Below are 23,221 nucleotides of genomic sequence, written 5' to 3' on the forward strand. Positions count from 1 at the left end.
ATGTTTGTATAAATACTTTATATTTTCTTAGGACAAATTCTGAGAAGTAGCATTTCAGGATCAAAAGGTGTGCTGTGTTTAAAGTGTTGATTCTTACTCCTTTCAGTAAGGCCAGTGCAGTTTGTCCAGGTAGTGACTGAGACCCAGTTTTTCTACACTCTGTTCCGCAGCAGGCATTGTTTTAGGCCTTTTTCAGCCCAAGAGTTCTCTTCTCCCCTTGCCGCTCTGCTGGTCTGCGATTTTTCCACTCCTCTTCCTCCCTAGTTGGTCTCTGACCAGACTCTAGATATCCAGGAGAAAGTGTTCATTGTCTCACTGTCCCATTCGGCAATCAAGTAGTGCCAGCCATTCGGGGGGCGAAGGTGGGTGGGTGAGGTACACTCACCTTGCTGAGCAAGGGCCCCAGCCTGGTCGTGTGATTATAAAGCAGAGGCAGTACCAGGAAAAGTCAGACACTGGCTGAGAATCACCCGGGGGCCGACCATCCCGAATGCAGATCCCTGACACTGGGTGAGGATGGAGCTTGGAGATCTGCATTTTTAATAAGCAGCCTAGCAGAGTGGTAAAGAGCCCAGACACAGACTATCTAGATCCAAGGGTAACCTTGAGCTAATTACTTTTTGAGCCTCTGTTTCCTCATCGGTACTATGGGGAAGAATAGTAGCGCCTTGCTCCAGGGTTGTGATGTTTAGTGCCGGGTAAGGGCTCAGCAGGTGCTGGTCCATCTCCACCAGCTCCCAGTGGCCTGGGCCACCTTTGAGAAACAGTGATCCTAAGGGATTCAGCCTTTCCTAAGTTGGTGCCTCCCACCTGTCACCTCCACCCTACCAGGCTAGGAGGTTTGTGATTAGAGGGTGCTCTTGCTGTGACAGCTGAGACTAGCTCTTCCCTGATTATTCCTCAATGACAGCTCCCTCCTTCCCTACTTTCTTGAAGTCTTGGTCCTCATTGTTGTGGGCACAGCTTGAGAGGAGGCCTTGGAGGAATGTTTGAAAGTGGAATGAGGGAAGCAGCCTGCTCAGGGAACACTTGTTTTCTGGTGAGGAGGCCGCATGTATGAATGACATTTGTGGGTGAGAAAGCAGATTTTGTAGTTTTCCCTTGTTTCTTTCTGAAGAGCTGTCAGGTCTTGATGAGACCAGGCCTGGGCACAGGGCAGGCAGTCGGCAAGTGTGGATGACGATGGCAGTGGTCACCAGGTGCCTCTTTCCTGTCTAGCACAGTGTCACGTGGAAAGGCTACGGTCCTTTAACCCCACCCTCCCCAGCATGACTATCACACATGTCAGGGAACTTCTGCTCACAGGACTGCTTTCCAGGGATGGCCTTTTTTTTTTTTTTTTTTGAGACAGAGTCTCAGCTTTGTTGCCCAGGCTGGAGTGCAGTGGTGCGATCTCAGCTCACTGCAGCCTCTGCCTCCTGGGTTCAAGCGATTCTCTTGCTACAGCCTTCTGAGTAGCTGGGATTATAGGTACCTGCCACCATGCCTGGCTAATTTTTGTATTTTTATTAGAGACGGGGTTTCCCCATCTTGGCTAGGCTGGTCTTGAACTCCTAACCTTGGGTGATCTGCCCACCTCAGCCTCCCAAAGTGCTGGGATTACAGACGTGAGCACCACACCCAGCCCCAGGGAGTGTCTTATTAGTGGTTGGCAACTGAATGGAGAAGTGGGAATTGGAAGGACCTGATTCTACTTGATTCTGGGTCCCCTGCTTCTCCATCTTCACCCACCCGTCAGCTCCGTTTCTCCTTTAAACAGGTACCTTTGCTCTCTGCTTATCCATTTTTGTTGTGCGTTGCTATTTGGGAGCCTATCTTCTGAATGCTACAGCTGTTGTGGGTCTGAAGGGTGAGCCTGCCCTCTGTCCTTAGGGGCTGCAGCCTGTGGTTTTTTAGGTACAGGGACTCCCAGAACTGCTCCTCCAGTCATAGCAGAGATAAGTCACAGGAGCTTGAGAGGCATAGGAAGAACAGAGGGAGGAGATCGTAGCTTCCATGTTCGTTCACACCCAAAACAAAACTGTCATGCTAGAAAAGGAGGTATTAAGAGAGCCACCTGTACAGTCTCGTAGCCCATCCAGCACACTGCTCCAGACGGAATGTTATGATTTAGCTTGAGAAAATGCAGCAGCTCTTTGTTTTGGTGCCGCTTTTTGAGTCAGAGTGAGTTCCCCATTGCCAGAGTGGATAGTGAGGGAAACCCTGGGTCCAGGCAGGAGTATCTAGTGAGGCTGAGCCAAAGGAGGACCTTAAAGTTTCTTCTCTTCAATTTTATTTATTTATTTATTTATTTATTTATTTCTGTAGAGATGGGGTTTTGCCATGTTATTCAGGCTGGTCTTGAGCTCCTGGGCTCAAGCGATCCGTCTGCTTCCGCCTCCCAAACCGTTGGGATTACAGGCGTGAGCCTAGCCACCATACCCGGCCCTTCTGCATTTCTGCCTGATAATTTCTCTCATTTCCCTAGATGACGAAGGAACTAAAGCCAAGAACTTTCCAACATCTTGCAACTCTTTGGGGATGTGAGGCTGTGCTCCATTTGTATGGGTTTTGCTGATTCCCAGAACTTCCCTGCGGCCCCGGGGCCTAGTCTGAGGCGATTCTGAATGAAGAGGGAGGAGGGCCCACACCTCTTTTGTAAAGGCTGCTTTTGTAAAGTTCACTTCAGTTCACATCTTCCTCCTGGTCAGAAACCTTTGGGGGCTCTCCTCTGCTGCATTAAGCTCTTACACCTCCATCAGGCACCAAACTCCTCCCTGGATGGCCCATCCTACCAGGTCCCCACACTTCAGCCACATCCAATTGCTTGATATTATCAGGATAGGCCATGTAATGTTCCTAACTCATATGTTTACTTAAGTGGTTACCTCTTTCCAGAATGAGCCCCCTCCTCCAAACTCTGCCTGGTGAAATATTCCTAACCTTTGCAGCTTCACGTCCCTCTAATTTCTTGTGATCTGAGGCATCTATTCCTGACAACTGGTAGACTCTGTCCCCTTCTGACTCTCAGGTGCATTGTCCTTGTCACCTCCCTCCTGGCTTTTAGCTGGCTTTGCTTCCTGCTGTTGTTACTCCTGTACTTGTCTTACCTATCCTAAACAGAAGGTGCTTCAGGCTGGGGAGTTTGTTCATGTTGAAATCCCTGTGATGGAGGTGAGCAGAGGCAGGTTTTGCCTGTGCCTCTTGTTTGGAGATGAAGTTAAAGTCCCTGTGGGAATAATCCAGGCGACAGCCAGGGTCGCTATCTTCAGAAGGAAGGGCAGCCACAGGTCTTGTTAAGGGGATTGAAATTGGCTGACTTGGTGGAAGAAACTTGCCTTGCTTTGTTTAAAAACCACATATAACTGGGTGTAGTTGTTCACACACTGTAATCCCAGTGCTTTGGGAGGCTGAGGCAGGAGGATCACTTGAGGCCGGGGGTTTGAGACTAGCCTGGGCAACAAAGTGAGACCCATTTCTACAAAATATTTTAAAAATTGGCCTAGCGTGGTGGCGTGCATCTGCAGCCCTAGCTACTGAGGAGGCTGAGGCGGGAGAATTGCTTGAGCCCAGGAGTTCGAGGCTGCAGTGAGCTATGATTGTACCACTGCACTCCAGTCTAAGTGACCAATGAGACCCTGTCTCTAAAAATAAAAATAAAAATAAAAATAAAAATAAAAATCACACTTGGACTTACTTGGAGACAAACTTTCAGCAGAGAGCACACCTGCTATCCTTGCCCAGGGTGTGAAGCTCAGCCCTGAGTCTCTAGACAGCGATAACTCAGCCTCTGTCCCCGTCTGGGATGTTGGCAGGAATGGTCAGATTTGCCAGGCGTTGTTTGGAGCTCTTCCCAGCCCGGAATCCTGCATGTGTAGATTTTGGTACACTGGGTCCCCCACTTGGTACTACTGTGTAGAAACCCCAGTCAGCACTGTTTTGTGGGGGCAGGCTTCCCTCTTGTGGTCCCCTTGGCCTTGGCCTTCCCCTGGGTCACACCCTCAGTGGCACTTCCCCAGCCCACACGCCTGCTCCTGTGGTTTAGGTGTCCACTTCTAACCTCAGGAGACCTGGTCCTCAGACGCCTCCCAGACAGCTTCCCCATTTTATCCAATAGACACTCAAAGAGTAAAATTCACAGTCTTTCCCGAGACTCTCTTCTCCAGTCTTCCCTGTCTTAGTCCCCACCTGGCTGCCATTCTAGACTGTTTTCTCTCCTGCGTCAGGTCCTGCCCTTGACCTCCTGACCCCTTCTGGACTCTGCCCTCACTTGCATCCATCTTGCTGCTGTCCTTGGTCCTCCTCACCTGCCACAGTCATCTCTGGGGATCACTTTCCCTCCCTGGCCAGTGGCCACACTGACTTTTATGAACCCAGTTCAGATCTTGTCTGTCACGATTGTCCTCAGGGTGATGTGTGTCTCCTTAACATGGTGCCTGAGACCTTGCTCATCTCCACTGCCCGCCCCACAGTGTGAGACCCTCACTGGAACATTCTCTGTGCCTTCTGCCCTTCCCTCCTCCTGGGAAAACCAGTCTCCATCAGATAGGCTCTTCTCTAGAAAACATTCCTGATCTCTGAGGTTTGGTTCCACTTTTGTGCTTCTGCACCTACCATCACACACCTGGATCGTATCATTTGTCACGTTAGATGATTTTTTTGTTTTGTTTTGTTTTAGGACAAGGGTATTTCTTACTCATCTTTATATCCTCAGAGCCCAGCATGATCTTTGGTGCATAACAGATGCACCACAGATGTTTGCTGATTGAACGAATGAGCACACTGACAGTTTGGAGCTGCCCTGACTTTCATGGCTGTGGATTTTGCCCCCTGGGATGTGAGTAAACTCAGGCCAGCCCCAGGCAAGGCCACTGCTGCTTCCATTGGCAGCTTTCAAGGCCTTTTGTTCAATGGCAGTCATTTGATTAACAGGCATCTCTTGGAAGCTTGTGGGGCAGGACTTGTGTCCAGGTCTCCAGATCACCTCCAGCCACCCCCGGAGCCCTCCACTGCCTTTGTCTCACAGGAAAGTGGAACAAGGTCCTTGTGCTCCTTTTTCCAGGTACTTCCGGAGGCAGGGCTATGCTCACATTCATGGCCTCTGACAGCGAGGAAGAAGTGTGTGATGAGCGGACATCCCTAATGTCGGCCGAGAGCCCCACACCACGCTCCTGCCAGGAGGGCAGGCAGGGCCCAGAGGATGGAGAGAACACTGCCCAGTGGGTAGGTCCCACCAGCAGCTGGGGGCCTTGAAACAGGTCCCTGGGGCTCCTGTACCTTACAGATGAAAACCAGACATTCATTCCCTGATGCAGGAGGGAGAAGGGAAGTAATGATGAGGATTGGCCACAAGGGTGGGTGGCTGGCCATGGTAGACCTTCTGTCTGCAGGGCTTCATAGGACTCTGCGCATTCACAGCCAGAGATGGACTTGGCAGTGGGCTGAAGGATGCTGTCCACTCTGTCCCCTTTAGGTTTACCTTTCTCATGCAGGTCACTGTTTCCACTGTGGTAGGAGAGTTTATTTGGATGCCTGGGTGCTAGGACAGGTAATGCAGAAGCTTAGGATGGTAGTGCGGGAAGCATTTTTTGGCAGATGACCAGACATGGTAACTGTGAGAGGAGTCTGCCTGATGCACAGTTGACTTTTGAGCTGGGGATATTTGGGCTGCCCTGTGATCATCCGGCCCCCAGAGGAGGAGATTATAACGTTAGAAAGAGTAGGATGTCCTTGGGAGAGCCACTTAGTTTTGTCCTTTCTCTCCTGATCAGGGCAAAACATCTGAATTTGCCTGAATCCTGTTCTCTGTTTTGCCCAGTGTAGAATTAAAAAATGTCTCTGTGTGGGCTATTTTCTTGCAGCCAGTCTTAATCCCTCTTGCTGAAACTTGAGCTCACTTCTTCATGTTCTCCTTGAGAACAGAACCATCGTTCCTAAGCTCTGAGTGAAATCACACCAGCTCAAGGCCACTGCTCGGCCACTCCTCAGCCTTTTCTTGTTAGTTTGTTATCTCTGGGAAGTTTTGTACATTTTAGTCATTTCAGTTTCTGTTCATGAATAGTCTTCCTTTCCTTTCTTGGCTGAATGTCTAGATTGGGACTCTCTCTGCAGAGAACCAGTACTGAAGCAACTGTCATTTTTGGTTTTTGTTTCATTTGGCTTTTTCTTTAGCTGTTCACCTCATTAGCAAGGCAGCCCATGACCCTGACTTGCCACAGTTCTCACAGATCGGTTTGTGCCAGTGTCTGGCAGGTGTCCTGCCCTCCCTCGCTACCTCCTCATTTGTGCCTGCCCACCTTACCAGAGCCTGTGTCTTCTCAGATGCTTAATGCCCGTTTAGCCTCTCTAGTTCAGAGCTGCAAATTTACATGCTTGATTCTGTGGGGCAGAAAATTCAAAGCAATTTCTTCCTCTGCAAATTCCCAGTGTCTTAGTCACACTCAAAGAGAGTATCCCTGTGCACTGACTCCTCTAGCTAGTGATTTGTCAACCAAAAATGTTTAGTCTCTGTTTTCCTTCTATCTCCTGGCCTGTCTCCTCCCATATCAGCATGGCCACGTGAACAGAATTGAGTGACCTCCTGAGTCCCTGTATTAGGAAGGGGAAAGATCTTTTGATGTGTTCCAAATTCATTAACCATTAAGTCTTGGGCCTGCAGACCATAGCAGCCTGCCTTCCTTCATTTGTGGTGCCTCATCCAGCTCCAGATCTTCTCTATGCTTGTCCTCATAAACTTTTCATATGCCCTAGCAGCTCATAGACTGCTCCTTATATCTGGAAAGCAACTTTCAAACTTCTCATTTTTGGTTCCAAAAATCCATGCATTACACAGATAGGCTGCCATAGGGGACATTCCGTGGCCCTCACATGTGGTTTCCCACAGAGAAGCCAGGAGAACAAGGAGGACGGTGAGGAGGACCCTGACCGCTACGTCTGTAGTGCGGTTCCCGGGCGGCCGCCAGGCCTGGAGGAAGAGCTGACCCTCAAGTACGGGGCGAAGCACGTGATCATGCTGTTTGTGCCGGTCACTCTGTGCATGATCGTGGTGGTAGCCACCATCAAGTCTGTGCGCTTCTACACAGAGAAGAATGGACAGCTGTGAGTTGGGGGCTTGGGGGGCACAGGGTGGGGTGAGGGCTGAGTTGTCGGGGGGCAGCAGCCTGTGTTGGTCACTGCACCTACAGCTCCACACCAGCAGTGGTAAAGAGCAGGGATGAAGAACCGCCCGGGTTCATGGCCTGGCTCACTGCCTCCTGGATTGTGACCTACTTGGGCATGCTGTTAATGTCCCTATGCCTCAGTTTGGTTGTCTGTATAATGGGTTAATAACACAGTTACTGGGAGAATTAAGTGAGCTAATACGAGTGAAAGGCTTGGAAGAGTGTCTGCTGCAGGTGAGTGCTCAAGCAAGCTGGATCCTGCTGCAGAAATCAAGCTCTTGCTGCAGAGCACTGGGCTCCCTGTTCCTAGTCCTAGATCCTGCGCATGGCTGTGCCACCCATTCCTGTGTGACCACAAACAAATCACTTCCTCTCTGGATCTCTGCTTCCTTGAATGTGAAACAAGGTGGTTGGACCAGATATTTCTCAGCTCACTTCCAGCCTTGTGAGGAAGACTTGTAAAGCCTTTCATTTATTTTAGTAACATACATGCAGAGGCAGCAGCGTAGAAAAATGAGAAGCTTCCTCCACTTCTTCCCCCTCTCCTTTCTGTGGTGCTCACTGCTAAGCACCTTCTGTAAACATTGTTTTTTTTAATTTCGGGAATTTTTGTTTCATTTTGTGTGTGTTGGTTTGTTTTTTTGTTTCTTTTAAAGAAAGGACTAAGGCCAGGTGTGGTGTCTCATGCCTGTAATCCCAGCACTTCGGGAGACTGAGGCGAGAGGATTATTTGAGCCCAGGAGTTTGAGACCAGCCTGGGAAATGTGGCGAGACCCTGTCTCTACAGAAAATACAAAAATTAGCCAGGTGTGGTGAGACACATCTGTAGTCTCAGCTACTTGGGAGGCTGAGGTGGAAGAACACCGGAGCCCAGAAGTCAAGGCTGCAGTGAGCCATGATTGCGCCACTGTACTCCAGCCTCAGCAACAGAGTGAGACCCTGTCTCAAATTTTTTAAAAAAAATTAAAAAAGAAGTAGAGTCCCATCCTCAGGAAGCTTATAGTGTGTGGGGGATTCAGCGCAGCACAGGTGGAAGCATGGAGAGAATGCAGCCAGCAGTTTGTTTGCAGCAGTCCAGGTTGGGAAGAGTGAGGTTTGGGTGAATTGCTTCCTGTCTCTGCTTCCTGAGCTTATGAGCTGCAAGGACAGCAGTTGCTCCAGTGGGTGGGGGTCGGGTAGTAGCAGGTGGAGGAGTGCTGGGCTGGGTGGAGCTGGTGGAGAGGTGTGGGTGGGTGGGGGAATGAGAATTGGATGCGTGAGAGAAGCGCCTAGGGAGCCTTTAATCCCTGTGGGGGTGGGGAGGGCAGTGGGGAGGTCATCTAGCCTTCGTCCTCACTGCGGCACTGGGCCCAGTTGGCAGGCTGAGCGCTAAAGGTCTGTGGGTGCCAGGAAATGAGCTGGAGGACAGGAACTGCTCACGGGGGTGGTGCCTGCACTCCGTCAGGGCAGCACGTGGGCGGTGTGGGCATCCCAGGCACCTCCCCTAACAGGTCCAGAATCACTCAAGGTGGGGAGCCTCGAGGAGCAGGCAGGGCTGGGAGCGTCAGCCCTTTGCCTTCTCTCTCAGCATCTACACGCCATTCACTGAGGACACACCCTCGGTGGGCCAGCGCCTCCTCAACTCTGTTCTCAACACCCTCATCATGATCAGCGTCATCGTGGTTATGACCATCTTCTTGGTGGTGCTCTACAAGTACCGCTGCTACAAGGTGAGCCCCTGGCCCTGCCCTCCACCCACCTGCCTCTCTCCCTGTCTGCCCCACACCATGGTGGCAGAGCCTATGAAACAACCACCTTTAAAAAACACAAATCAGAGGAAAATAGACCCAGAGTTTTTGTACTCCTTCCCACCCATTCCTGTCTCCCACCATGGATGACCTAATACTGTTGTCTTTTATTTTTATTTATTTTCTTTTTCTTGAAACATGGTCTTACTCCATTGCCCAGGCTGGAGTGCAGTGGTTCGAACATGAGTCACTGCAGCCTCAACCTCCTGGGCTCAAGAAGTTCTCCCGCCAAGCCTCTCAAGTAGCTAGGGCTACAGGTGTGCGCCACCATACTTGGCTAAATGTGAAGGCTAGATCTCACAGTGTTGCCCAGGCTGGTCTCAAATTCCTGACTCAAGTGATCCTCCCACCTTGGCCTCCCAAAGTTCTGGGATTACATGTGTGAGTCATTGCACCGGGCCTGTTGTCTTTTAAATTTGCGCATTATCCCACTTGAGTTCCTCATTGCAGTGTTCCAAGCATCATTTCTCATATTTTGAAGTTAATTTTGTTTAGCTTCTCTTTCTGAAGTTCTATTTTAGGCTCCTCTCACCCCAATACTTCCCCTGAAGATTTATTTTTAGTTTTCCTTTTCCTTTTTGTGCAAGGATGTGTAGATGCCATGCTGAGGTCTTCCAGCCCTGGGAGACTTTTGGGTTGTAGCTGCTAAGTAGCCCCAGGGAGTAGTGGAAGGGCAGATCCCATCTGGCCAGAATCATGGGCACTGCTTGTCTCCAAAGATGCCATAAGCTTTTAGACAGTGGCTTCAAGCTTTTCTCCCAGGGAAGGGGTTGAACCACTAACGATGGAAAGGTGATTAAGCTGGGCATTACGTATTTTAAAACTGTTTACACACAGGTGCCTCACAACATTTTTTGTTCAGGCGGCTGCCATCCATGGAGCAGGTAGATAGTGGTACAGAGTGCCCAAGCTAGAGGGATGGGACAGGGACAGGGACAGTGCAGGGAGGGAGCTGAGCCCCATTCCAGTGGGGGCAGCAGGGGGGAAGGCCATGGGAGGGGCTGCAGGACATCTCCTGAGCTGAAGCTTATCAATAAGTAATGAGTACCAGCTGGGCATGGTGGTGCATGCCTGTGGTCCCAACTACTCGGGAGACTGAGGCGGGAGGATCGCCTGACCCCAGGAGTTCAAGTCTAGCCTGGGCGATGTAGTAAGACCCTGTCTCTAAAAAAAAAAATTAAATAAAATAAGTAACAATTACCTGTGTAACTGTGACGAGGCAGGGTTTGAACATTGCCACTGGGAGGTTGGCAGATGGTGGGAAGCAGGGTGGAGGGCTACTGGTTTGGAACAGAGGATACAGATTGCATGGGGTCAAGCTAGAAATTGCATGGCAGGTGTGAAGTGCTGGCACCACTGCGAGCAGTAGGTGTCTGGTGGCCAGTCCCAGAGGCTGTGAAGAGGGGCTCAGCCATCTGTCCAGTAGGGCTTCCTTGGAGGTTCCGCAACACAGGCAGATGATGGTGGCCCGGGCAGCCAGGTGGTGGCTGGGAGGAAGAGGGTCGGCACATCCCAGAGGCGGCCCTTTCCCCTTTTGGCTGTGCATACAGCATGGCCGTGGAGGCTGCTTTCACTCCAGGTAGACCAGGGCCAACCTGAGGTCCCAGTGGGTTGAGCTGGTGACTGATGAGTTGGTTTCAGGGGTGAGGCTGATGGGAAGTGATGTCACTGTCCCGCTGATGGCCAGCTAAGGGACTGGATTAGGATCAGCCCCCTCTTGTCCTTCACTCTCCTATGCTTGGCCGGGAGACAGGAACAGGTCTTTCTGAGGACCTGTTTGTAGGTCCCAAGGGTGGGAGGGGACTTCCCGGGTTCTCTGTTGAGGCCACCCTATCTAAAATAGCACTCCAGTGAGTCTCCTGTCACTGTATCCTGCTAACATTTTTTTCTCCATGGCCCTCATCATTGCTTGCTAATATACTGTAAATTTGTCTGTATGTCATCTAACTCCCCTTACACTGGAACACAGTGCCCATGGGCAGAGACTTTGCTAGCCTTGGCTTCAGAGCCTAGAACAGTGCCTGGCAAGTAGAAGACACCCAGCATTACCTTTCTAACTGAACTAGTAGAGTTGGGGGAGACTGCAAGGCTATGCCAAGAGACCTGAGGGAGTCTTGTCTGCATACACTGCAAGGTGACCTGAGGGGAACTCCTTGGATTTCTGTGCTCTCTGTATCTGTAAGGTGGCCACCTGATCCCTTCCAACGTAGGCATGAAGTAGCCTAACAAAGAGCATTCAGGCTTGGGTATCAGCCTGATACCCAAAGAGCATTGGGTATCAGTCCCAGGATCCTGGGGGCCTTAGGATTTGTGGTACTTGGGGATACCTTGTGATCGTACCATTTCTATTGTCTAGTTCATCCATGGCTGGTTGATCATGTCTTCGCTGATGCTGCTGTTCCTCTTCACCTATATCTACCTTGGGTAAGTGGCAGACGAACAGCACTGGGAGCCCCTCTCCATGCAGCGCAAGTGGACTTGGGCATGAGGACCTGGGCAGGGAAAGGTGACCATCGAGCTCCAGTGCTCCCCAGTGCCAGCCGTTCTGGAATCCAGGCCTTCATGGCCCTCTCTCATGGCCTTGACACGGGGGAGTAGAAGTGGGGCTGCATGGTGGACCCCACATTTCTGTCTCGTTCCTTATTTAGAACGAACCCTTCATGGAGAAGGCGCTCTGTGAACTCCAGGGGGATAGAAATTCCACAAAATTTACATTCTAGTTTTTAGGCTAGGCCTAGGTACTTCCTGGTTTGTGGGAAAAATTATCTGTTCTATTGCCCTTTGATTTGGGATATCATCCTGACCCAGGGGCCCAAAGGGACTGGAGGGACAAGAGAAAACACCTTCCCAAGGACCTTTTCATGTGCACAGGATCTTCCAGGTCATGCCCATACACTTTTCTGTGACCTGTTCTAAACATCCCCACCTTGTTCTAGAAAATGTCGCAAACGGTAAATTGTAAGGACGGTGAAGGTCGGGGAAGGAAATGTTAGTAAGGAGGGCCAGGTTGGGACTGAATGGTGGTAAACTGCTAGACTGTAATGTCTCCACTGAGTCCCACTCACAGGCTCCTTGGTCCTGCAGGGAAGTGCTCAAGACCTACAATGTGGCCATGGACTACCCCACCCTCTTGCTGACTGTCTGGAACTTTGGGGCGGTGGGCATGGTGTGTATCCACTGGAAGGGCCCCCTGGTGCTGCAGCAGGCCTACCTCATCATGATCAGTGCACTCATGGCCTTGGTGTTCATCAAGTACCTCCCAGAGTGGTCCGCGTGGGTCATCCTGGGCGCCATCTCTGTGTACGGTAGGCGGGCAGCAAAGCTGGTGGGGGCAGCGGGGGCAATGTCTAGTGCCAGATCGTCCCCAGTGCTGCACAAGGAGGGCAGGTGCTGAAGGACTTGCTTCCCTTCCTGCAGAGGCCTGGGTGCGCTCCCTCCTGAGAGTCACCTGTGTAAAACATAGGGGGATCCACTATTTCTGGAACACTCCTGGTGATCTAGATAAAACACGGTAGTCACTGAGCTCCTCATTTGCCCTTTTTTTTCTTTTTTTTTTTTTTGAGATGGAGTCTTGCTCTCTCTGTCGCCCAGGCTGGAGTGCAGTGGCACCATCTCGGCTGACTGCAACCTCTGCCTCCCGTGTTCAAGCGATTCTCCTGCCTCAGCCTCCCAAGTAGATAGGATTACAGGCGTGTGCCACCACACTGGGCTAATTTTTGTATTTTTAGTAGAGATGGGGTTTCACCATGTTGGCCAGGCAGATCTCGAACTCCTGACCTTGTGATCGGCCCGCCTCGGCCTCCCAAAGTGCTGGGATTACAGGCGTGAGCCACCGCGCCTGGCCCTCATTTTCCATTATTATCAATATGCTGATTGAGCAAGTGCACTGTTAAGCACTGGACACACTGTAAGTGGTTTATCAAGACAGTCCTTTGGGCACAGTGCCTATACATAACCCCAAATGTTAGCTGCTATTTGATACTACCATGATTATCATTGCCAGTATTGTTACTTCCATTTTAAGGTTAAGGAATTTGAGGCTCAAGAGAAGCGGGACTCCCCAGCCTGGCCACCACGTCTCGGATGGACAGCTCCTCCATGCTTGCAGTTGCCTGTGAGGCCGTACTCTGGCTCACACCAGGGCCTGCTCTAAGTTGTGACTGGAGATTGAGAGTTTGGGATGTCAGCCCAGAGGCAAGGCATGCTCTGAGAGCTCCACCCAGGGCTCCTGTGCTACAGGGCTGGCTCTTCTTCAGGGTGCTGTTTGGGGATAACTTGACAAGAATGTCTCTGTTTTCCCAGATCTCGTGGCTGTGCTGTGTCCCAAAGGGCCTCTGAGAATGCTGGTAGAAACTGCCCAGGAGAGAAACGAGCCCATATTCCCTGCCCTGATATACTCATGTGAGTGGTCCCCCCGTGCCTCTACCTGACTCAGGGTCAGCAGGCAGCCTATGGGGGGACAAGGGCCTGCTTCCTGGCCATGGCTTTCAGAGTTGACTAGGAGATGCTCACCCTTTCCCTGGGCAAAGAGGAGGAGCTGGCCTTGGTGATCCGTGGAGGATCTCCACTTTCAGAAACCAGGGAGGGCAGTATCTTGCTATTAACACAGTAAGAAGCTTAGAAAGGTAGGACAGGAAGCAGGCATCTGCTAGGATGTGGCGCAGCCCCTGACTTCATCCCCCGTTCATCCACCAGTGGCGTGCTGTGGTGCAGGTTGCATTCCTGTGAGCCCGCAGCCATACCTCAGCTCCCCAGGCTCTTGAGAAGGGACTTTGGAGAGGGATTCTTCAGGGCAGGAGGTCAGAGAGCAAGGAGCTCCTGGGCTTCCTTGACAGCAGCGTGGCTGATTGGCATTAATCCTAACTGAAGGGAAGGCACACAGGATGGCCCCTGGCCTCGGGGTCAGTATGTAGAGATTTGGACTTACACATGCAGTCAGCAAAAGCACATCAAGTCCCCACTTTGTGACAGGCACTGTGCTAGGCACTGAGGGACCCAGCAGGAAAGAAGACCACAGGGTCCCAGGCCTCATGGAGCTCACAGCCCTGGGATTGTGATGCCCTCGGTCTGTTAATGGCAGAGCGTAAATAGAGCCTGAATTTCTGGAGCTGTGGTGTCTGCAGGGTGGCCTGGGAAAGAGTTTATGGAACAGCTACAGAGTGCTAGGTATCTCCAGGCAGCTGAGGAATCGAGGCGTAGAGGAGAATCACCCGCAGCGTGGCCCCATGGGAAAGCACATTCCAGGCACATTCCAAGGATGAGCAAAGACCATGTATGGAAAGTCTGTGCTAGGACTGTTGTGAGTGTCGCAGGGCTCTGGGGATTCACCCGTGAACAGTGAGGTCCTGGCTCTGATAGATCTGGTTCTTCTTACGCTCTAGGAGGGGAGACAAACAGTAACAGAATAGACAAATGCAGGAGTCAAGAGGGAGTGACTCCGGACCCCTCCCACAACGGCCTCCTAACAATGGAGCATGAACAGATACCTGCAGGATGGCGGGATGGAGGGTCCTGTGCAGGCTTTCTGGGATGCAGACTGGTCACCTCCCCCAGGCCCTGCAGGCAGCCACTGTTAGCACCACCTGAGGCGTGAACCTTTTCCCCTCCCCCAGCCGCCATGGTGTGGACGGTCGGCATGGCGAAGCTGGACCCCTCCTCTCAGGGTGCCCTCCAGCTCCCCTATGACCCGGAGATGGGTGAGTATCCAGGGGAGCTAACAGCCTCTCATCACTAGGGGGCAGCTCCCTACCTGCACCCAGCTCTGCCCGGCCTGGCCTCTGAGAGGCTTGAGTTCAGGAGGAGCAGAGGGAAAGGTCCTTTGAAAACAAGCCGGACACATGCGGCTTGAAGATTCAGCGAGTGTTGGACCCTTGGTCCTCTGCCAGCCTCTGTTGCATTGTTCTGCTGGGCATGGGTGGGGCGGGGGAGGGGAAGCCTTGGCATCAGGCACTGGTGCTCGGGGGACCCCTTCCTGGAGCTTTGTTCCCAGGGAACACTCTGACCAGCTCTTGTCTGTCTCCCTTGTCGTCCCCTTCTCATGGCAATGATGGTCATCTTTTCCTGGACACCCAGAAGAAGACTCCTATGACAGTTTTGGGGAGCCTTCATACCCCGAAGTCTTTGAGCCTCCCCTGACTGGCTACCCAGGGGAGGAACTGGAGGAAGAGGAGGAAAGTAAGGTGCCCATGTTCACATGGCCTGCTTCAGCCTGGGGCAGGAGTGGAGATGGAGGGTGGAGGCTCCCTGCAGCCTGGGTGGAGGAGGGCGTGAGGGGAGGGGCCCCTTTTCCCATCAGAGGCATCTCTGTGGAAGTAGGAGATGCCTGCAGCACTGGAGTCTTCTCAGCAGACCCCATGTGGTTGTCTGGCGTGTATTGAGTGTGGACCATGTGCCCGTGCTGTGCTGGGTGAGGCCCAGCCGTAGTGGGACCCGCAGACTAAGGAGACGCCGGCAGTAATCACACAGACTGCAGAAGCCAGGGACTGTGAAGCAGGCCGTGGGGGCAGGAGAGCATGCCACAGGGCTTCTTAACCTGGTTGGCAGGGATTAGAGAAAGTCACCTGAGGAAATAACTGCTGAGCTGAGCTCTGAAGGTTGAGTCACAGCAGTCACTAGAGGAGAGGAGCACAGGGTGGGGAGCGTTTCCTGACAGGCAGACTCAGGAGTCAGAGGAAGCTGGAGCGGGATGCAGAGAGCAGAAGTGTGGGAGGGCCTTGCAGACAGGCCTGGAGACACACTGAGAGGGGTTTATCCTGGTGTCAGTACACGGTGCCTGCCCAATACCCAGTGCCCGCCCACTGCAGCGTGCCAGGTGGCACCCTGGAGCAGGGAGATGCTGCAGTGTCTTAACAGCCCCTGCCTTGAGAGGTGCCTTATGGGAGCAACCTGGTAACAGTGGCCTGGCATACAGGACTCCAGTGACACGGGAGGGGCAAGCTAAGATCACTCTGCGGTGGGTCTGGAAGGAGGAGCAGGTGCACACCCTCCAGGCAGGCTTGTGGGAGGTGTTTATTCCAAGGCCAAGTGGTGTGCTGCAGACCAGGAGTTAGCACAGATCCCACGGGGCCCACAGGACTGGCCTCCCTCCAGACACCAGCCACAAGCTCTGGAGGGTCTAGATGCCACTTGCGCTTCTGACTGGCTGCAAATTTAGGGCTGCATGATCCCCTTAGGTTCAATAACTTGCTAAAATGACTCACAGAACTCAGGAAAGCACTACACTTAAAATTGCAGTGTTTTGTTTTTTGTTTTTTGTTTTTGTTTTTGTTTTTGTTTTTGTTTTGTCGTTTTTGTCGTTTTGTTTTGGAGACAGGTTCTCGCTCTGTTGCCCAGGCTGGAGTGCAGTAGCACGATCATGGCTCACTGCAACTTTTACTTCCTGGGCTCAAGTGATCCTCCTACCTCAGTCTCCTGAGTAGCTGGGATTACAGGCACATGCTACCACACCTGGTTCATTTTTATATTTTTAATAGAAACAAGGTTTTGACTTGTTGGCCGGGCTGGTCTCGAACTCCTGGGCTCAAGCCATCCATCTGCCTTGGCCTCCCAGAGAACTGGCATTGTAGGTCTGAGCCACAGCACTCAGCCAAAATTAGTTTTATTATAAGAGATGCAACTCAGGACCAGCCAAATGAAGAAACACAGAGCACGTGAGAGGGCCCCCAGCATGTGTTTCCTGTGTCCTCTCTTCGGGGGCAGGACACGTTACCCCCTCTTGTTGTCCGGGGGGAGAGAAACAAGGCAGCACCATGGGCTGAGAGGGGGATGACTGTCAGGACTAGGCCAAGGACGATGTGGAGGGGTCCACCGGGAAGGTGGTGTGGCTTACCACACTTACTCAGGAGAGCATCCATGTGGGAGAGGGGTGGGGGCTGCAGGACATCTGGAGGGACATACCAGCAGGCAGCAGAGCCGGGGAAGAGCTCAGGGTTTGACACGTTGGAGCCATCAGCATGTACATGTCAAAATGAGGCCTGAGAAGAGTAGCCAGGGAAGGTGCAGGGTCAGGGTGCAGTCCTTACAGAGGAAGGGAAGGTGCATTGGAAGACCCTGAGGAGTAGCCAGAGGCAGATGGGTGCTGCAGGTGGTGTGAGGACTGCAGGTGTCCCCTGGGGACCAGAGAGCATTGGTCCGGACATGGGACCTGGTGCCTCTAGGTTTCCAAGGTGACTGGGAGATGAGTGCAGGGTTTTTTTTTCAGAGTCCTGATGGAAGAAGGAGTGATAAGGAAGGGGAGCCAGCACATGACAGCAGGAGCAAGGGCCCCAGGGCCCAGGACAGGAAGAGCTGTCTTTCTAGGATGGGCAAGACTGGAACCTGTTTGTTAGGCTCTGAGAAGGAGCCAGCTAAAGGGGAGGAGTTGGGATCCAAGAGGAAGTGATGCTGATGGATTGGACCTGGTGAGGGAAGGATGGACACTGGGGCCAGGAGCAGGAGGGACACCTGCAGGGCTGGAAGGGCAGGGGAGGTGGGCCTCCATGGTTTGTGTTTATTGCATAACCATTTTTATTGTCTACAGTGAGCAAAGTTAGCCTATAAATAAGTGTCAGGGACCATTGCACTAAAGAAAACAAACCTGAGAGCATTTTGGAAGCTCTAATTTCCTGATCAGTAATGGGTAGACTAATTCCCAGTTATATTTACCTATTGTAAGGTGAAAGGGTCTTCAGAGGACCTCTGTCTTGGTGTTATATGTGCTTTTGAATGCACTGAAATTAAATTCCCTAAAAATCTGTAATTCAGACTTCATACTAAATTGTACAGCAGTGCCCAGCCCCAGGCCATGCATTCCTATTTGTTCTTTACTCACTGAGTGCCCAACACCGGTTTTACCTGAGTTTCAGAACTGCCCGCTTTTCTCTGCCCAGGTCGTAAGTCACCCAGTTCACAGGTGTCCCCTGCTTTCCCACTGGCCACTGATTTGGGGAGGCAGCTGTCCTTGTCCCCAGTCCACATGGCAGCTTCTAGAGGCCAGGTGGGCTGGGCTGGGCAGACTGGCTGGGCCTTCTGGACCAGGGTTTCGCTGCTTTTTCCATTCCGTGCACGCCTCCTCAGCATGGGTTCACTGTCTCTCCTCACACAGGGGGTGTGAAGCTTGGCCTCGGGGACTTCATCTTCTACAGTGTGCTGGTGGGCAAGGCGGCGGCCACGGGCAGCGGGGACTGGAATACCACGCTGGCCTGCTTCGTCGCCATCCTCATTGTGAGTGGCTGGGGATGTGTCTGACTGCCCCCTGGTGGTGGGGCCCCCAGAGTCCTCATTGTGGTGGGGGCGGGTCCCAGGATCCCTGGGGATTTTTCATTTCTTCTCTTCCCTCTGAGGGACGAGACCAGGGAGTGGGGCTGGAAGGGTCGGCTTGAGACCGAGGCTCACAGGAGGTGTGCTCGCCCCTAGGTGGGCTCCAGCCTGCGGAGGACAGTGCAGGCGAGGGTGAGGAGAGCACTGGCCCCAGCGTGGCTGAGCACACAGCCTCCAGGCCGGGGCTTTGTGCAGTGATGATACCCTTGAGGTGGTTGTGATGACATCAGGTTTGCAGAAAAGAAAATTGCTTAAGGGCCTTGCCTATGGGCACAAAGCTAGTGAGGACCGTGTTTTCCCCTCCTCCATGCCACTGAGACACCACAGGGTCTGAATCTGGGGCACTAAGGCTGGCCCTGTTACTGTGAACTGCAGCAGTGAAATGTGCAGGCCCCATAGTCAGTTAACCTGGCCAGATACGCATAATGGGGAGATGTCCTGCTGTGACTTCATCTCAGAGATTTCCCTGTCACGTTAGAGGAGGTGGAGTGTCTTGAGTTGTGCACTTGGTGTCTGTCCCTTGGTGAAAACCCTGGGCATGGCATGGTTAAAGTTGATGCTCTAGTGTCCAGAAGGTTTTGTTTTTGCCCACAAGTACATCAGGGATAGGATGATTGACCTAGGCTGCTCCACCACCAGACTGCCTGACCTGAGCCCTGCTGCCCTCAAGGATAGAGAAGGCACCCTGGTTCCCTGTACTCACCTGGACCACTGCCTGCATCAGCCGGGTCAGGGGAGAATGGGCAGCCCCCACGCCTGCTTCTCAGAGGCAGGTTGGCTGGCAGTTCTGATTCCCTTGGTGCCAGCTGCTGAGAACCTTACTGCCATTTCAGTTGAGATACATGTTCCCTGAGGGCATCTTACCATCCCATGTGACCACTCCAGCCAGACAGGGGAGGCAGCACAACCTGGGGGCACAGCACTGCTCCAGGAGTCGGAAGGCCTGCCTTTTGGTTCACTCACTAACGGGTGGGGTGATCCAATGGGGGTGAGAACTTCTGCCCTCAACACCTCAAGAGCTGTTGGAGGACCAGGAAAGATAATGGGATGTCTAGCACCGTTGTCCGACTGGTCCTCAAACAAGCTCCTGCGCCCAGGGACTAGACCACGACTCACAGCTCCCGTCCACGCCGGGGATCACCACGCTCACTCTCCCGTCCGTATCCTGCAGGGCTTGTGTCTGACCCTTCTGCTGCTTGCTGTCTTCAAGAAGGCGTTGCCCGCCCTCCCCATCTCCATCACGTTTGGGCTCATCTTTTACTTCTCCACGGACAACCTGGTGCGACCATTCATGGACACCCTGGCCTCCCATCAGCTCTACATCTGAGGGACGTGGTACGCCACAGGCCGCAAGCTGCCTGGAATTTTCACTGGATGCGGTTGTATAGTTTTACACTCTAGTGCCATATATTTTTAAGACTTTTCTTTCCTTAAAAACAATAAAGTGCGTACTTACTTGGTGAGGAGGAAGCAGAACCAGCTCTTTGGCGCCAGCTGTTTCATCACCAGACTTTGGTTCCCTCTTTGGGGAGTGCCTCACTTCATGGACAGGAAGCACAGCAGGTTTATCCAGATGAACTGAGAAGATCAGATCAGGGCGGGGAAAGCATCTGGCATGAGGGCCGAGATACATAAAGATGTGCCTCTGTTTGGGACCAGGACCGCGTGCTCGTGAGTGGCCCCTGGCACCTGGGTCCTCTGGCTGGAGAGGAAAAGCCAGTTCCTTACGAGGAGTGTTCCAATGCTTTGTCCGTGATGTCCTTGTTATTTTATTGCCTTTAGAAACCGAGTCCTGTTCTTGTTACGGCAGTCACACTGCTGGGAAGTGGCTTAATAGTAATATCAATAAATAGATGAGTCCTGTTGGAATCTTGGAGTTTGGTCCATTGTAAATATTGACCCCTCTCCCTGCATCTTGGGCTCCCCTGGGATAACCTGTGCTGTGAGCTCAGGAGGGAGGCAGTTTGCCCCGTTCGAAGGAGCTTTTAATGATCTCACCTCTCTGCACACATTTCTTTAACTAGAAAGTTTCCTAAGCAGAGGCGTTAGGAGAGCGGGGAGGCCTGATATCTGCCAGCCCTGGGCTGTAAGGCTGCAGGTGCCAAGCAGGTCCCTGGACTCAGTTGTGCACAACAGCACGAACACTGCCAGGTGGTTGCCAAAACATCCAGTGGTTCCTTCAGCAAGTGTTCATCCTCTGTGAAGCCTGTGAGGGCCTGAGCTCAGAAACCACTCTCCTTTCCTTCTCTGGCTGTGGCCCTGGGCGCTGTGGCAGGAGAGTGGACAGGTGGGCTTTGCCTTCTCCGTGCATCAATCATGGGTTGTAAAGAGAATTTCAGAAGTGCCTCTTCCTGAGCACAGTGGCTCACACCTGTAATCCCAATACTTCAGGAGGTCGAGGCGGAAGGATCACTTGAACCCAGGAGTTTGAGACCAGCCTGGGCAACATATCAAGACTTTATACGAAACAAAATTTAAAAATTAGCCAATCATAGTGGTGTGTGCTTATAATCTCAGCTACTCTGGAGGCTGAGGTGGGAGGATCACTTAAGCCCAGGAGGCTGAGGCTGCAGTGAGCTGAGATCAAGCAGGTGTTACATATATCAGACAGCTGAGAAGACACAAGTGTGCCCTGGGGTTCAAACTGGTAGCCCCGTCTCCCTGTTCCAGGAATAGCATGAGTGCCAGGGCAATGTGTCTTTATTATGAGAGGAATGAGAATTGTATATCTGGACATTTGACAGGAGCTTGCTTTCCCCCAGGCTGTTTGAGGAAGGGCAGAGGAAAATGTGGTGCCCTAAGAAGGGAGCACGGAGGAGGCCGAACACCGATTAGTAGTGCAGGTCAGAGACCCGGGACGGGGGGCATTGCCATCACGGAAGCCACAGCAGGGAGCAGGTAAAGCAGACAGGGATGGTCCCTGATGGTGAGAGCTCCCAAGAGGTTATGGGGAAAGAAAAACTGAAAAGCCCATTCAATTTGGCAATTATGGCAGTGTTTATCTTCAGAAGAGCAGTTTTAGGGTGGGGTTTCCAAAGATGGGATTGGATGTTGTTTTGAATCATTAAGCTTGATGAGGTCTTTCAAAGGCCTGGCCAGAGGGTGCTGGGTGGAGACCACATTGAGAGGTAAAGGCAGAAGTGGGGGGCCCTTAAGTAGACAGCGAGGGAGGAAGAAATGAAGGGGCCCAGTGATGGTTAGGGTGAAGTGTTAAGACTGAGAAAACAAGGACATGTGAGAAGACGAGGGAAGAGCATTGGAGAGAGCAACGACACTAGAGGAGATGCTACTTGGCGGTCCCCAGAGAGCTGGGAGACGAGGGAACCCAGAACACAAGCAACAAAGAAGAAAAATGAGATAATTTGTAAGAGATAGCATTCGAACATGCCAAACGAGCAGGGCACTGGTGTTCAAACACCTGTATCTCCCTCATGTAACCAGTCAACTAATATCTTTCCATATTTGCTCCAGATTTGTCTTTAGAAATAAAATGCACGTTCTGAAGTCCTGTTCAGACTATGTGGGACCAGTCCTGTTGCCTGTGCCTCCTGTCCTGAAGTCAATTTCTGTCCTTCCCATCTATGGTTAGTTTTAGTTTTGTTTTGTATGTTGGCATGTTTTCTTAACTTTACAGAAATGTTATATTGTACATATTTGATAATTTTTTTAAATACTGCATTCCGGAGGCATGTATAAATATAGCTCCAGTTCAGTTATTTTTATTTATTTATTTATTTATTTATTTTTTGAGATGGAGTTTTGCTCTTGTCATCCAGGCTGGAGTGCAATGGCATGATCTCGGCTCACTGCAATCTCCACCTCCTCGGTTCACATGATTCTCGTGTCTCAGTCTCCTGAGTAGCTGGGATTACAGGTGCCCACCACCATGCCCGGCTAATTTTGTATTTTTAGTAGAGACAGGGTTTCACCATGTTAGCCATGCTGGTCTCAAACTCCTGACCGCAGATGATCCACCCACCTCGGCCTTCCAAAGTGCTGGGATTACAGGCGTGAGCCACTGTGCCCAGCCCAGTTATTTTAACTATTGTATAGTGTTCCATTGTGTGAGTTCTACTGTTTATATGCTATTGATGGACCTGTAGGGGTTTTACAGTGTTTGTGTATTATAGCTGTGCTGCAGTGAGCATCCCATCACATTGTGTAGATTTGAGGAGGTATTGGAATTCCCCTAATTGACTGGACATTCCCAATTGCCCTCTAAGCATGTGTCTGTTTATCCTCCCATCAGCAACCTGAGAGTTCCCTAACTCTGCAAAACTTGGCATCATCAGACTTTTCACCTTATCTGATTAAATGGGTGTCATTTCCTTTAGGTTTTATAAGTATCTTTTCATATGTGTATTGACTGTACAAGTTTCCTTCACTGTTTTTTATTTTATTTTATTATTATTTTTTTGAGACAGAGTCTTACTCTATCACCCAGGCTGGAGTGCAGTGGTGCGATCTTGGCTCACTGCAAGCTCCACTTCCCGGGTTCACGCCATTCTCCTGCCTCAGCCTCCCGAGTAGCTTAGCTGGGACTACAGGTGCCCGCCACCACGCTTGGCTAGTTTTTTTAGTAGAGACAGGGTTTCACCGTGTTAGCCAGGAGGGTCTCGATCTCCTGACCTCATGATCCGCCCACCTTGGCCTCCCAAGGTGCTGGGATTACAGGCGTGAGCCACCACACCCAGCCCAAGGTTCCTTCTGTTAACTTGTTCATATCCTCTGCCCATTTTTCACTTGGAATTTTTTGGCTTATGGGTATTTAAGCCTCTTAAAATATATATTCTGGAGAGATGCTAATCTTTGATTAATTATATGCATTGCAAATATCTGGTACATTGTGGCTTGTCTCTCTTCCCTGCCTTTAAGAGTGTTTTGCTGGACCCAAGTAATTTTTAAATGTTAATGTTGTTAAATGTATCAGTGTTTTGCCTATATGGCTTATGCCATTGAAGCTTGTTTTAAGAGATCCTTCCCTACCCTCAAAGTTTT

General features: G+C 51.5%; 1 protein-coding gene across 3 annotated transcripts in view; it reads left to right on the forward strand.

Moving 5' to 3' along the window:
- Positions 1-20,662, forward strand: part of PSEN2 (presenilin 2) — a 27,004-nt gene extending 6,342 nt beyond the window's left edge. The window contains exons 1-11 of one of the 3 annotated variants that reach the window (XM_011948964.1): positions 3,740-3,863; positions 5,042-5,202; positions 6,863-7,077; positions 8,707-8,848; positions 11,283-11,350; positions 12,011-12,231; positions 13,229-13,327; positions 14,539-14,622; positions 14,999-15,100; positions 18,009-18,127; positions 19,395-19,690. In XM_011948964.1, the coding sequence (XP_011804354.1) occupies positions 3,785-3,863; positions 5,042-5,202; positions 6,863-7,077; positions 8,707-8,848; positions 11,283-11,350; positions 12,011-12,231; positions 13,229-13,327; positions 14,539-14,622; positions 14,999-15,100; positions 18,009-18,127; positions 19,395-19,550 (1,446 nt within the window). In that variant the 5' untranslated portion in view covers positions 3,740-3,784 and the 3' untranslated portion in view covers positions 19,551-19,690. Of the gene's footprint in view, positions 1-3,739; positions 3,864-5,041; positions 5,203-6,862; positions 7,078-8,706; positions 8,849-11,282; positions 11,351-12,010; positions 12,232-13,228; positions 13,328-14,538; positions 14,623-14,998; positions 15,101-18,008; positions 18,128-19,394 lie in introns of those variants that run through there. The other 2 variants (XM_011948966.1, XM_011948965.1) reach the window with 2 other exon arrangements.
- The last annotated feature ends 2,559 nt before the right edge of the window (positions 20,663-23,221 follow it).

The sequence above is a fragment of the Colobus angolensis genome, unplaced genomic scaffold (assembly GCF_000951035.1).
Source record: "Colobus angolensis palliatus isolate OR3802 unplaced genomic scaffold, Cang.pa_1.0 Scaffold288, whole genome shotgun sequence".
NCBI lineage: Eukaryota > Metazoa > Chordata > Mammalia > Primates > Cercopithecidae > Colobus > Colobus angolensis.